The sequence below is a fragment of the Prosopis cineraria genome, unplaced genomic scaffold (assembly GCF_029017545.1).
Source record: "Prosopis cineraria cultivar Desert tree isolate PC_DT_omini unplaced genomic scaffold, ASM2901754v1 PC6, whole genome shotgun sequence".
In the NCBI taxonomy this organism is placed as follows: domain Eukaryota; kingdom Viridiplantae; phylum Streptophyta; class Magnoliopsida; order Fabales; family Fabaceae; genus Prosopis; species Prosopis cineraria.
In genome coordinates this window covers 11953112-11965546 of record NW_026555337.1, presented here as the reverse complement: position 1 = coordinate 11965546, position 12435 = coordinate 11953112, and the positions used below count along the sequence as shown (strand labels likewise).

At 32.0% G+C, this 12435-nt stretch overlaps 1 protein-coding gene across 7 annotated transcripts; it reads right to left on the bottom strand.

Moving 5' to 3' along the window:
* Nucleotides 1-4392: 4392 nt before the first annotated feature.
* On the bottom strand, nucleotides 4393-11572 carry LOC129312867 (uncharacterized). 7 transcript variants are annotated; one of them, XM_054955637.1, is made up of 8 exons: nucleotides 11469-11572; nucleotides 10614-10809; nucleotides 7976-8440; nucleotides 7646-7804; nucleotides 7438-7530; nucleotides 6337-6384; nucleotides 5807-6249; nucleotides 4393-5178 (listed from the first exon to the last, which is right to left on the bottom strand). In XM_054955637.1, exons 2-8 carry the CDS (start codon nucleotides 10762-10764, stop codon nucleotides 4567-4569), a joined length of 1971 nt encoding a protein of 656 aa, XP_054811612.1. In that variant the 5' UTR covers nucleotides 10765-10809; nucleotides 11469-11572; the 3' UTR covers nucleotides 4393-4566. The 7 variants fall into 7 exon arrangements, with proteins under 7 accessions (XP_054811612.1, XP_054811608.1, XP_054811613.1 ...); XM_054955633.1 differs by having other exon boundaries at nucleotides 7976-8444; nucleotides 10615-10809; XM_054955638.1 differs by having other exon boundaries at nucleotides 7447-7530; nucleotides 7976-8444; nucleotides 10615-10809.
* Nucleotides 11573-12435: the final 863 nt, after the last annotated feature.

The following is a 12435-nucleotide window of genomic DNA, read 5'->3' as shown; positions in this document are numbered from 1 at the left end:
AAGATTTGGATATTTTTATCTTTATCAATCTACCCCCAACTGTATAAGCATCATAGCTTATGATATGATCAGACTTTAATCGTTTTGTACATAACCTTATATTAAAAAAAAAAAAAAAACTCCTGAAAAGACGATCCGCTAATTTCTGACAAAGGGCGTGATGAATTGTAGTCTCGTGCTTCAAATTACAATTAAAAACTTTAGCCTAGGCTACAGGCAAGATACGGAGAATTGCTAATGACGTAGTGCTGACTCATTTTATAAAACATTTTTTTGGATGATTTAATATTCTAAAATATAAAACATTTTAAAAAAAATTAAGATCTCATAAATAATAATTATCTCAATATTATCTTTTATTATTTCACTCCTCAAATAATTTTTTTCTCTCACTCTCTTATTAATAAAGATTATTTTTAAAATTTTATATAAGAATTAAGATTGTAAATCATATTTAATGAACTTCTTTAATATGTGTAATTCTACCAAAAATATTTTTGCAAATTGAGACGGAGTGTGTATTAAATTAAAATTAAGAAAAAAATAATAATTACAAATCTTTTAAAGGAATTAATGACAATTGAAAACCCCCAATTGCAATTTTAATTGTAATTGTGGAGCTCAACTGCGCACTGTTTTGATACTTATCTTGATCCTGAAAAATAATTGTCATGTTTTTCAATTTAATGGAGGGTTTCATATGCTTAGAATTTAAAAGTTGAGTAAAATTTTATACATTTCAAAAGTTCAGAATTTAGAATGTTATTTATGCAATAATTTAGAGCCTATAATGCTCATTAACCTTGTTAAAAAATAAGAATGATGTGTCACAATGTAATTGATTTGTTAATGTATGTGGGACACACTGTACTTTTTTTTATGTCAAATAGATGTTAATCGAACATAATTTCGTTGAAGGACACTTTCATAATTTCTCATTCAAACATAATTTCGTTGAAGGACCTTTTGCTTTTTCAAAATTTTAATTTGATCCCTCTCCCCAAATATTTTTGCTCTTGGTCCTTTTGACCAGTTTTTCCTAAATAGTTTAAGAGCGGGGGGTACTAAAACTCGGAATCTCCCACAAGGGGGGTAAAATTGGCGTCACTTGGCCACCACTTGGGTGACACTCCTTTTCTTGTTGTTTGTTTTTTTTTTTTGTTGATAAGAGAGAACAAAAAAAAAAACACACACCTTTTGTTCTCTCACTGAAGAGAATTTCAAAGCTGTGGAGATAATAAACCACATGTATTTTAAGATTTCGAACAACAAAAAATTAACCTCTTGTAAGTGCAACTGCAGTAGACTGCTCAGAATTGGGGACACGTGTGAATATTGAGAGAATTAATAGAGTGGGAAGGGATTTATCTATTGAGGAAATTAGAGGATCCTTTTTCCTCGACTTGTATTTGCTAAATGCAAATTATTCTACTCCACTAGATCAATTCCCTTTCAACAAAACATTACAATATCTGATTTTACTAATGAATTAGTGCACCAAAATGGAGGCGAAAAGGAGTAACTAAAATCAAAATTAAAGTACACTTTCTGATTAGGGCAATCAAAGAAAAAGGCAGAATTGAAAAGGAAATCGCAGAGCGGGTTGCAATAAAAGTAATACTTTTGATTTGGGGTCGTCACAGCTTTCCATCTGCTAATAATAAGGGTTCGAAAGCCCAGCATCATTGACATAATTCATCGGATAGAAAAGAAAACCCAGAACGCTAAATTTGGACCCGCACAAATACAATGCCTCAACCACAAATACACATGGTGACTTGAAATAGAAGAAAGAATTCTAAATAAAAAAGAAAGAAATAGGCAAAATGATGACGACGATGAAGAATTAGAATTTTTGTGGCGGAATTTTTGATTCGGAGAAGAGAAGTGAAGGGATGCCGCGAACACCACAATTTGGCTTTGGCTTTGGGATTGAATTTCAAGCTATTTTTGTCTGCATATATGTTTGGGTGTGTGTATTTATCCATTGCACATGTCCGCCATTGCAATTTTCAACCCTAGTTTGGCAAAATTTGTTAAATCGTAAGTAAGTGAAGATCACATCCCAACTTGCCAAGTTAATTCAGCAGTCTTATCAGTTATCTACGGTGTTCTCGTTCGGGATCTTCTCATAATTCACACTTTCCTTTTCTCCTCCTCCTCTCATCTACACTCCTACATAATAAATGAATGATCCGGATTTAATTATTTTTTACCAACAATTTTAATTGTTTTATAAAATAATTATCATATAAAAATAAATAAATATAAACCGTTACAGCTTGACCTACACAGTTAACAATTATGTACTATTCTAAAATTTTTCATAAATAAATTTATTTATTTGTTTATTTTATTGCAATTGTACACTGTTGAGGTTAAAATTTTAACAATTTAAAATTACTTGTTTATTTTAATGAGTGACACTTGGTTAAACTGTTAAGGAAGTTAAATCAACTTATCATGTGATCTTGAGTTCAAGTATTGAGATATGCAATTATATAGTCCTTTTAAAATAAATTTGACAAAAGCATTCTTGAGTTAGTACTAATGAGGCTGCCATTGATAATAACATCCCATATGAGGTTCAGATTAGTCTAACTTTCCTTATCTATGGAGATGGGATGAAGGGGGGAAAAAAGGCACTGCGGAGGGACGTTGAGCGGAAGGATTCTAAGGGGATATGCTTTCAATGTTCTCATCTCTCTGTTTTTTTTTTTTAGAACTTGATTTTCATAAATTTATTGTTTTAAGATTTTTTTTATTATACAAATGATAATGAAGTCCTGTAAAATGCCATAATTCTTCTCAATCTTTAAGAACTTTTCTGACATTAATAAATTTTGATGAAATGACTAAAATATCCTAGTTTAAAATAAATAAAAAAGTAATAGCTCTAGCTAGTGCAAAAAAAAAAAAGAAGTAAATATTATTAGTGACTACTTTAAGCAATGATTATTTGTTTGCTGGCAATAACTAAAATAGAACAAACAATTAAAACTTTCCTTGTGCAAATTAAAACTTCAGTGAATAAAAAATGAAGATGTGATTTGTTCCAAGTGCATCAATTTAAAGTCATTATCTGCATACTCCTGAAAAATAATCCATTCTTTAATTCAATTTGACTTTAAAGAATTTGAAGAAAGCTCAGGATATTATATTTTAGAGCTGTGTTAAAAGAACTTTAGCAAAGCATGTCCATACGTAATTACTCAATGCAACTGACAAGAAACAATGAAAAATGGATATCATAATTACTCAATTAATCTCATTCAATTAAGAGAAAAAAGTAAACTTCACAGCCTAGCTTCATTCCCTATTAAATGCCATGACAATGTAATAACTGCCAAAATGTCGTAATTATTATTCAGATAACATGAACAGAGTGAGACATCAATCACAAGGCCGTCTCATATATGAGTAGTTTGTATGCTTTAGAATGAGACGAATGGTAGAAAGATAAAGGTTATTATGAATCTAGACTTACCAATATGGGGGCAAAATTTAAAACAACCAAGAATATTGGGAACAAAAACTAATTTTCACATTTTTATAAAGAAAAATAAAAAAAATACAAAGAAGCATTGCAATTTTGGGGGGGGGGGGAGCACCCCCCTTGCCCTTGTGCATTCGTCACTGGTTATTATTATCTCTCGCTGCAAGAGATGAAAAAAGAAAGTCTCAAAATCTCATGGATGCCCTGATATTCCCATATATGCTTCTCTGCTTCTCTCTTGCTAGCAGTATTGCAAATCCTGGAAATAATATTGCAGATTTTTTTTTGTAATTATTTTTTGAATTTTAGTAATCACTTTTATGTATCTATGACTATATTTTATGATATGATTATCAATTTCCTCCTGCATTTTGTATTGATCTGGAGGTGTTCTACATTTTTATCTGGCGTTTTCTTTATTTACTAAAGGATTAAAATGTTAATTTATGTCCCGACTTTTTCGTAGGCGTTCTAGGCACCCACAAGTAAGGGCGGCACAATGCTACCACTCATGTATTAAAAACAGGGCAATGAGGCTTCTTCATTAAATATTTGTTAATTATTTGACCTTTTATTTAATTGATCCAAAAAATTATAGAAAAATACCTTCTAAAAAAATTAATAATAATTAAGTCTCCTAAATTAGAAATAAATCTCAATAGATTAATATTATTTATTACACATATGAAAGTTAAAAAAAATTAACAAACCATTTTGACCAACTATTTCGTAATTATTGTTTATTAATGCCGAAAACAATGACAAACAATTATAAAAATATTATGTGTGTTGTTATTAACAATGATGATATGATTGTAAGTTTTTTTTTCATATAAGTAAATACCTAATTTTTTTGGGTAATTAAATATTAAATATTAAAAATTTATAGGAGAAGATAAGCTCCACACTCCTACCATTAATGTGAGAAGACACTGATTTGATTTTACACATGTAATAACAATGCGTAATTTATTCCGATCCATACCACATCACTCTGTGTCTGCAGCTAGAACTGAAATATATATTAAACAAATAATAAAAGACACAATGGAACATCCATTACAAATATATCATGACCATGGCTTCACTTTCCGATAAAATAAACTCCGCTGAGAAGAAAAAGTAGCTCTGAGAAGAAATGGGAACTGTGACATAACAAAGAGGAGAATGGGAAGACTTGCAAGTATAATAATGGGAGGGAGAATCAGCGAGTCATTTGTATTCTTCAACACGAGACGAATGGTAGAGAGAAAGGCTACTATCATGGATACAACAGAGATATAAAGTGACGAAAGACATAAACTCAACTTTGTGAATATGGATTTGAGGAATTCTTCTTCGGAGAAGCGAGAGGCAAAGATTGCTAGGAACATCAGAAGAGAAATGGAAGAGCTGATGAATGATAGTACAGCGGAGGAAAGGAAAACCTTAAAAAATGGTTTTTTAAAAAACAAAGGGTAACCAACTTGTTGGTCATTTCCTCCAGGAAGAGTAATAGTTGCGGCAAACATGATGGTGACAATAAGGGTACTAACAACAGAACAAGCACCTGCTATGTTCTTTATCCAAGCCTCTCCTTTCTTCTTCAATTCCTCGTGTTCTAATTTGAATAATTCCTCAGCAGTCAGGCCGTTACAGTTTTTAGCTATCCTCATTACAGGGGGGGCTGACCTCTCCACTTCCTGCATTTATATTTTAAACAGTTAATTTGCCTTCAAAAGCATCATTGCATTTCACATTTTTCCCAAAATACTATACTAGCCTCTTTGAACCCTAGTCTGTCATCAAGGCACTTACCTAATTAGAAAGCCATCATTAAAACCGATCAAATTGAAATTATGATTTCTGCGACTATCACACTAGTAAGCTTTGAACTTATGGCTCCATTGGGTAGAGAATAAATGGGCAAGAGCAACCGGAAGATGTCATGCACACGAGTCTATGGTATGGCTAGAGCCTCAAACATATGTGTAATATGGACAGGTTCTAGGCAAAACCTAGCTTTGATAGGATTTGTTGACAATGGAGAGCGAATGCCCAAAAATGGAGAAATGAACAAATAAACAAGAGCAACAAAAGGATGCCTCATCTTAATTCAAAACTTCATGACTTGAGTTTATAAATTTTTCAATTCTATTATATATGAGCCCTCTCATATCAACTTAAATCCATTTACACTTGTTGAGCCTAATAGATACTTATTAAATAACTATAATTTATTTATTTTATGGAAAACACAGTTATATGATTTTTTATGAAAGATGATGATGATCCAAAAAATAAATTAAAGCATGTCTGTTATGGTCTAACCTTGAACCATTGCAATTCTCTTTGCATTCGCAATGCTGGTCCGTAGATGCGGCTAAGAACGGAAGGAGGAGCTAGCTTGGCTGCTGCATGTAGCATGGTATTTCCATCACTATCTCTACTTGCAAATAAGGCATCCTTGAAGCGAAGCTCGTGGACAAGGTTGAAAACCCTATCTTGTCGATGCAAAAGAGCAGTGCGGAAAATGTTTGCTCCAGCGCTGTGGAGAAGCTGAGGATTTGCTTTTGATATTTGTAGAATGAACTCAACATTTCCTTCAGCCGCAGCAAGACGTAGAGCCTCTTCTAAAATATTTACTTCATATGAAGAATATACGATAATTTTCATATCAGCGGGCTTGATTTTCTTTACATTACTGCAAACTAGTCGAAGAATGAGATCTGCTTGTGAATGCAGCAACTTTAGCTCTCGCATTTTCTTGATTCCTACATTGAGCTTATGATAATTAAGAGAGCTTGATTTGAAAACGTATAGAATTTTTGGAAGTAATGTGTAAGTTAGCATCCACGTACCTTCAAAATCATAGGTGCATGAGATGAGCCTTTTTAGTAAAGCATCATCTGTGCAAGAAGAAAGTGTTAACTACATACCACATCTATAGGCATTCAGAAGTTAAGGAACAAATATACAATGTTTAAAATCTTGCATCTCCCCTCCATTTTCAATTTTCGTATCTTTTGATGTGAGGAATCGTGAATTTTGACATAAAATAGCTAGTCTGATGTTTAAGTATATTAGATTAAGGGCCGCTTGTTCAAGTCAAAAAAGGTGATTTTAATATCATTCGCAAGCATGCACATATGAGGATTTTGATTTGGATTTGAATATGAACTAAATTACACACTTGGATAATATAAAACTCCATGGATTTAAAATCCAAATCCATGTTTTGTTATAATTTGTTTGTAATTTCAAATTATCTCCCGATCTTAAGTTTTTTTTTTTAAATTTTAGCTACTTTAACCTTTTTATTTTTTTTCACATTTTTATAATTAGTGTCTATCATTTTTGCTGTCATCTCTCATTGATTGAACAATAAAAATAAGCTCGTTGCTCTGATTTCTTTGTTTCTGCTTTGAATCTTAGTTTATCTCTCTTCAATTTAAATACATAAAATTTAAATGTAAAATTTTAAATCTAAAATTCAAATTTAAATTCACAATCCAAACACTACCAAAGATAATATGAGGGATTTATTTGTTTTCAAAACAATCACTATAAAAAAGTTATTGTTTTTAATTTATTTTTTAGATAAAATACTTAGATTAGATATTTGAAATAATAACTTTCTTGAAGAAATACAAACAATTATCACGCTTTTAAAGATTGCATGAGTTGTGATATACAGCCATGATTTCTTTTGAAATAATTTGAAAATTGCTTTTTTAAAACCTAAACAAACAGGCCTAATTGAATGTAGTGCTTTAAAGGCAGTCTTTTATGTTACTGTTACCCCTATTTCTGTTGTCCTTTTTCTTACTCTTGTAGGAAACAATATATATCATGATTTAGATTTATAAATATAAATAACAATTAAATGCAGAGTATAGTCATATGTATGAGGTTAATATTACTTTAATTTATGTTCTGTTTAACACCATTTTTGTGATTACCATTAATACCTGGCTTTGCAGGCTCTGCTCGACGGTTTTCTCTATTATCTTCTTGCTGGATGTATTCACTGGTGGCATGATTGATATCAGCTACTGAAGGTATATCCACATCCATGAATCGTTGTTAAAAGTTAGAACATATACATATAAAAAAAGGACAATCTTGATTTTGAAATATATATTAAGCAGAAGTGATCGGTGTACTAACATTTGTAGATCAATCGTTTCCAGAACACGAGTTCGCTTTTACTGGGAAGAATAGCGGAGTTCAATGTTGCGATACCATAAATCGGACTCCATCCCCATTCGAACTGTTCATATTTGAAAAGCAATTCTGGGCATCGTCCAAGCAAATGCAGAACAATATCTGCATATATCGTGAATTTACAACAGCAAAAACATACAAACACTTGTTGGATTGTCCAAATATAGGTGGACTTGAGCCAATGTGAGAAGTTTCCCACCTTGACTCAAGTCCACTTATACCTGTACAGAACTTAAAGTGACAAGTCAAGATGATTTAGTAATGACAACTAACCGAGACATTTAGTTTGGAAACAACGGAGAAGAACCATAGTACCGTGAACGCCATTCTCTGGCGGTGTGAGGAGTTTCAAAGGAGTGATAGAATAAAGATAACGTCCCATTTGTTGATGACCATTGAGAAGAGCCAATGCGATAGGAAGTTCTTTGGTTGAGTTGGAAATGCCAAGTGTGTCCTTATTCTTACTCACTAGGCATTCTGCAATTTGAGTGATTCCAGTGACCGTAGAACTTAAAAGTGGCGTATCGCCAAAGTCATCCTTAGTTTCTAGCAATTCTGGGGGAACTAATTTGACAAGCTTCTCCACTAAGGTCACGTGCCCATACATTACAGCCGCGTGAAGTGCTGTTTTGCCTGAAGAAGTTATCTTTGCGGTCAAGGCACTTGGGTTCTCCTCCAGTATGGCTTTCGCAGCATTCCAGTTGTTTTCACTAATAGCCTCGTACAATCTATCCATTTCTTTTGCACGTCACCACCACCATTACCAAATATAAAATTGTGTACTCGGTTTTATAATTCTATTACTATTCACGCAACCTTATGTAATGGGCGCTATTTTTGAATGTGACCAATTTAATAAGTTTAGTTGTGTCAATCGTTTTTCTCAATCTGACAGGATAGATTCCTATATTTGGGACCGAATTGAGTATATATTTTGCAGTGCAATTTGTTGAATGCTTGCCAACCTAAGTGTCTAATCTTCTTCTCTCAGGTTGAGTTAGACGTGCATTTGGATGAATGTGGGGAAAAAACAAACAACTTGAAAACCCGACCTACTGGTGACTTTCGGGGAGAATGGCAATAAATTCCTAAAAGAGGGAATTAATGATTGTTAGCTGCCTCATAAAATTTTTTGAAAAAGTGAGATTCAAGTATTGATTCACACAATTACAAACAAAAATCTTAATGCATCTTATTTGCACCAGGAACCTTTTAATTTGCAATTATTTAAATTGATATTTTCAATTAAATACACTGCAAAATATATACTAACGATACAAGCTGACATTACATTATTTTTAAAAGTTTTGAGGTGACATTATTCCAAAAAAAAATTAAAGATATCAAGCACCACTCATAAAATAGTTTTGAAATATTTTTTCCCTTCAACCCTTATGAATTTATGCAATGTCACTTATTTTTAAGGATAGTTGCATGCGAATTTTAAAAAGATTAATATTGAATTCATGAAACTTCAGATTATCATTTTTCTCTTGACTCTCAGTTCATCTGTATAAACATCTAAACATGAGAAACAGATACAGTATGTTTCTCTAAACTCAATTTTTTCTAATATCCTCAAATGCTAAACTATATCTGAAGATAACCCTATCTTCCTTGTTGCAAATGAATATTCATCCAAACATTGACTTGCAAACATCAACTAGGAACTATATATGGAAAACTCTTGATCCTTTCCCTTCTGTACACGTCCACTTTCACGAAAATAGCTAGCCAGTCTCGTAACTAGAGCAACAATAGAAAAAAAAAAAATCCAGGCATATTTTTGCTTTTATTCCAATATCCTGGATTTTTAACCTAGATTGATCCCGTCAACAACTTGCAAGCACCTTTTTGTGGATATTCAAGACTCAAACGAAAGACCTCTAACTAAGAGGACTAACCTTCTGTAATCAATTTGATCCAAGTGCCCGATGGTAAATTCAGGAATATTTTTAATTTCGTCATGCATAATAATGTCAATTTGATATTTATTTTAAATTACTACCAACTTTAAAACCTTCCCAGATTAAATTTAAAGGATCGGCCACATAGCTATGGAAATTGGACTGGGCCAAACAAACCCCAAAAAGAAAACATAGCCATGACTTAAACCCCAAAAAAGGGGGATAAACGTGGACTTGAAAGAGAGTATCAATATGATCTGCGGAGGGGAAGACAAATCAAGCAAACAATAACGAAGAAGAAGTTAATGATTTCAAAGAACAGAGTTTTAGTAGAGAAATAGAAGTACGAGATTGAAACTTTGCCTTATATAGTTTTAGGATCAGATGGAGTACATATATATATACACGTACATATATATATACACACACATAAAGGTAAATGAACAAACTACCTCCTGAATTTTAAGTTTAGAAATACCATACACCCTAAACTTGTTTAGCAAATTATTTCTTCAACTTTTAAAAACAGTGCAATATCTAGTATTTACCGATAACGAAAATTAACTATGATTGTTAGTTGATTACAAAATGATATAAATGACATCAAAATTACAGAGAATGTTCAGATTTTGTCTGTACCTTTGACTGTTAACTTGAAAGGACCTAAAAAATCTTTTTCTCCCTTTTCTGTAACTTTTTAGTCCTTTATTGTAATTTTCAAAGTTATTTTCTAGTCAAGTAACAATTAAAATTAACTTTTGTTAACAACAGCAATTAGATTATACCGTTTTCAAAAATTAAAAAAATAATTTACATAATAAATGAGTTTAAAATCTTTTGTATTATTTGATCTAAGGTCAGAAGGTAATTTATTCATTAATATAAGTTTTGGTGCAGCATCTGAGGGGAGTATCACTTTTTTCAAATTTAATAATTAAAATACAATAAATAAGCAGTTTCAGTAGAAGTAAAAGTACGCATGTAGATGAGTACAGTGTTCTTACTGTCGGATTCAGCCACTTGGAAAACATTATCTTCATCAACATTTCCCTCCATTCTCAACAATATCTCCGAGTTCTCATCCTCACTAGAATTAACTGCCACGGGTAACACAGCGTCTTTTGTCGTTGTTATCTCCACATGCGATGAACTCATTGTCTCTGCACATTCAGTGAACTGCTAGGAATAGGAAGTGTTTGCCTGGAAACAGGGAGAGGGGAGAAATGGATAAGAGTGACCAAAGAACACCACATCTTAAATCAAAATCTCAATATTCAAATTTATAATTCCTCTTTCTTTATTATAAATTAATTATTAAGCTTAATTTTATTTAAAATGGGGCTTCTCACATCAGCTCAAGTTTACTCATGCTTTAACAACATAACATATATGTATATCATGTATAATGGAATCAAGATTATTCTGAAGGTATATAAGTGCGGATCATGTCTTACGTGGATATAATGGATCATGACTAATTTAAAGACTTTTGTTCTAAATCAAGTAGTTCACTTTCAGTGTCCAGTGTTCCGTGTATTAGAACTACGGACTGATGTAGGAGCTAATCAATGAGGGGGCCAACTTGAAAATAAACCATGAAATGGGAGGCCAAAATTTATTTTAAAAACTTCTATACAACAAAGAAAGCATAACCTTGACATCATGAAAACATGAACATGAAAGAGAATATCAATATGATGAAGAGGGGATCGAAGAAAAATCAAACAGACAACAACGAAGAAGAGGTTAGTGATCGGAAAGAACAGAGCTTTAGTGGAGAAATAGAAGAATGAGATTGTAACTTTACCCAAACAAAATCTTAAAGAAGAGGTGGTGAAGAGGGAAAGATAAAGAAATACCTGGAACGACTATGATGCAGTTCACAATGAGCAGAACGAGGAAGAAGCAGAAGCAAACTAGGAGACTGGAATTGGTTTCCGGGTCTGGTTTCCAAGGATGAGCATGTGCTCGTCTAGGTCGGGACCATCAAAATCCGGATTTAATATATTATAATTTTAGTCTTTTAATATATAATAATTTTTATTATATGTGCTCTTTTATTAAATTATTTTAATAATAATATATATTAAATTTTCCCGTCCAATATTAATCTTAATAAATTTTTTGAGTTACATGTGCTCGTCTAGGTCGGGGCCATCCAAATTTTAGTCTTTTTTTCTCTATTTGAATAAGTATACTTCTTTTTATTAATCCACATGATTACTATTAATATTCTATTATGCATGTTGGGCAAATTTTAACAATGTAATGTTTTTTTTAAATAATAAAAATCAAATCAAAAATTGAAGTAAACTTAAAGGTTAAAGGACTACATTAATGAAAATTAAATTTAAGGAATTAAATTGATTAATGAGACAAACTTGAGTCACTTAAAGTTGCAACATCCCATAATTCCCTTATATTAATTTTAGTAATTTTATTTCAATTGTGTTGGTTTTGATGCGAAAATATATCATCTTTCTGTCCAATCAAATAAATTTTCAGCATATTTTTGAACAATCACTTTCTAATTTAATTTTTTCGTAAACCATGGTCAACATAATTTTTTTTCTAAATTGTTGGTCCTTTTAACAAATATTTTTGTCATTTGGTCACTATCTGCAGTTTTTCGTTAAAAAATAGACTTAATTTGCGTTAATTATTGCTTTTGTTGTTGTATTTAATTATTGCTCTCTACTCTTGGTGATCATTGGGCAATTGTCCACCCACTTTTCTCGTCAAAACATCTCCCCATCATTTCCGAATGAGAAGGGGGAAAAAAAAAGGAGGAATTGGACAAGAACATCTTTCAAGTCATCACATCGT

Excerpts from the sequence above, each read along its gene's own strand:
- LOC129312867 (XM_054955633.1), bottom strand. The coding sequence starts at position 10,764 with ATGAGTTCATCGCATGTGGAGATAACAACGACAAAAGACGCTGTGTTA. Across the intron at positions 8,445-10,614 it reads TCCAAGTGGCTGAATCCGAC|AAAGAAATGGATAGATTGTA; the intron begins AGTAAGAACACT and ends TGGTGACGTGCA. Across the intron at positions 7,805-7,975 it reads TTTCCAAACTAAATGTCTCG|ATATTGTTCTGCATTTGCTT; the intron begins GTTAGTTGTCAT and ends CGATATATGCAG.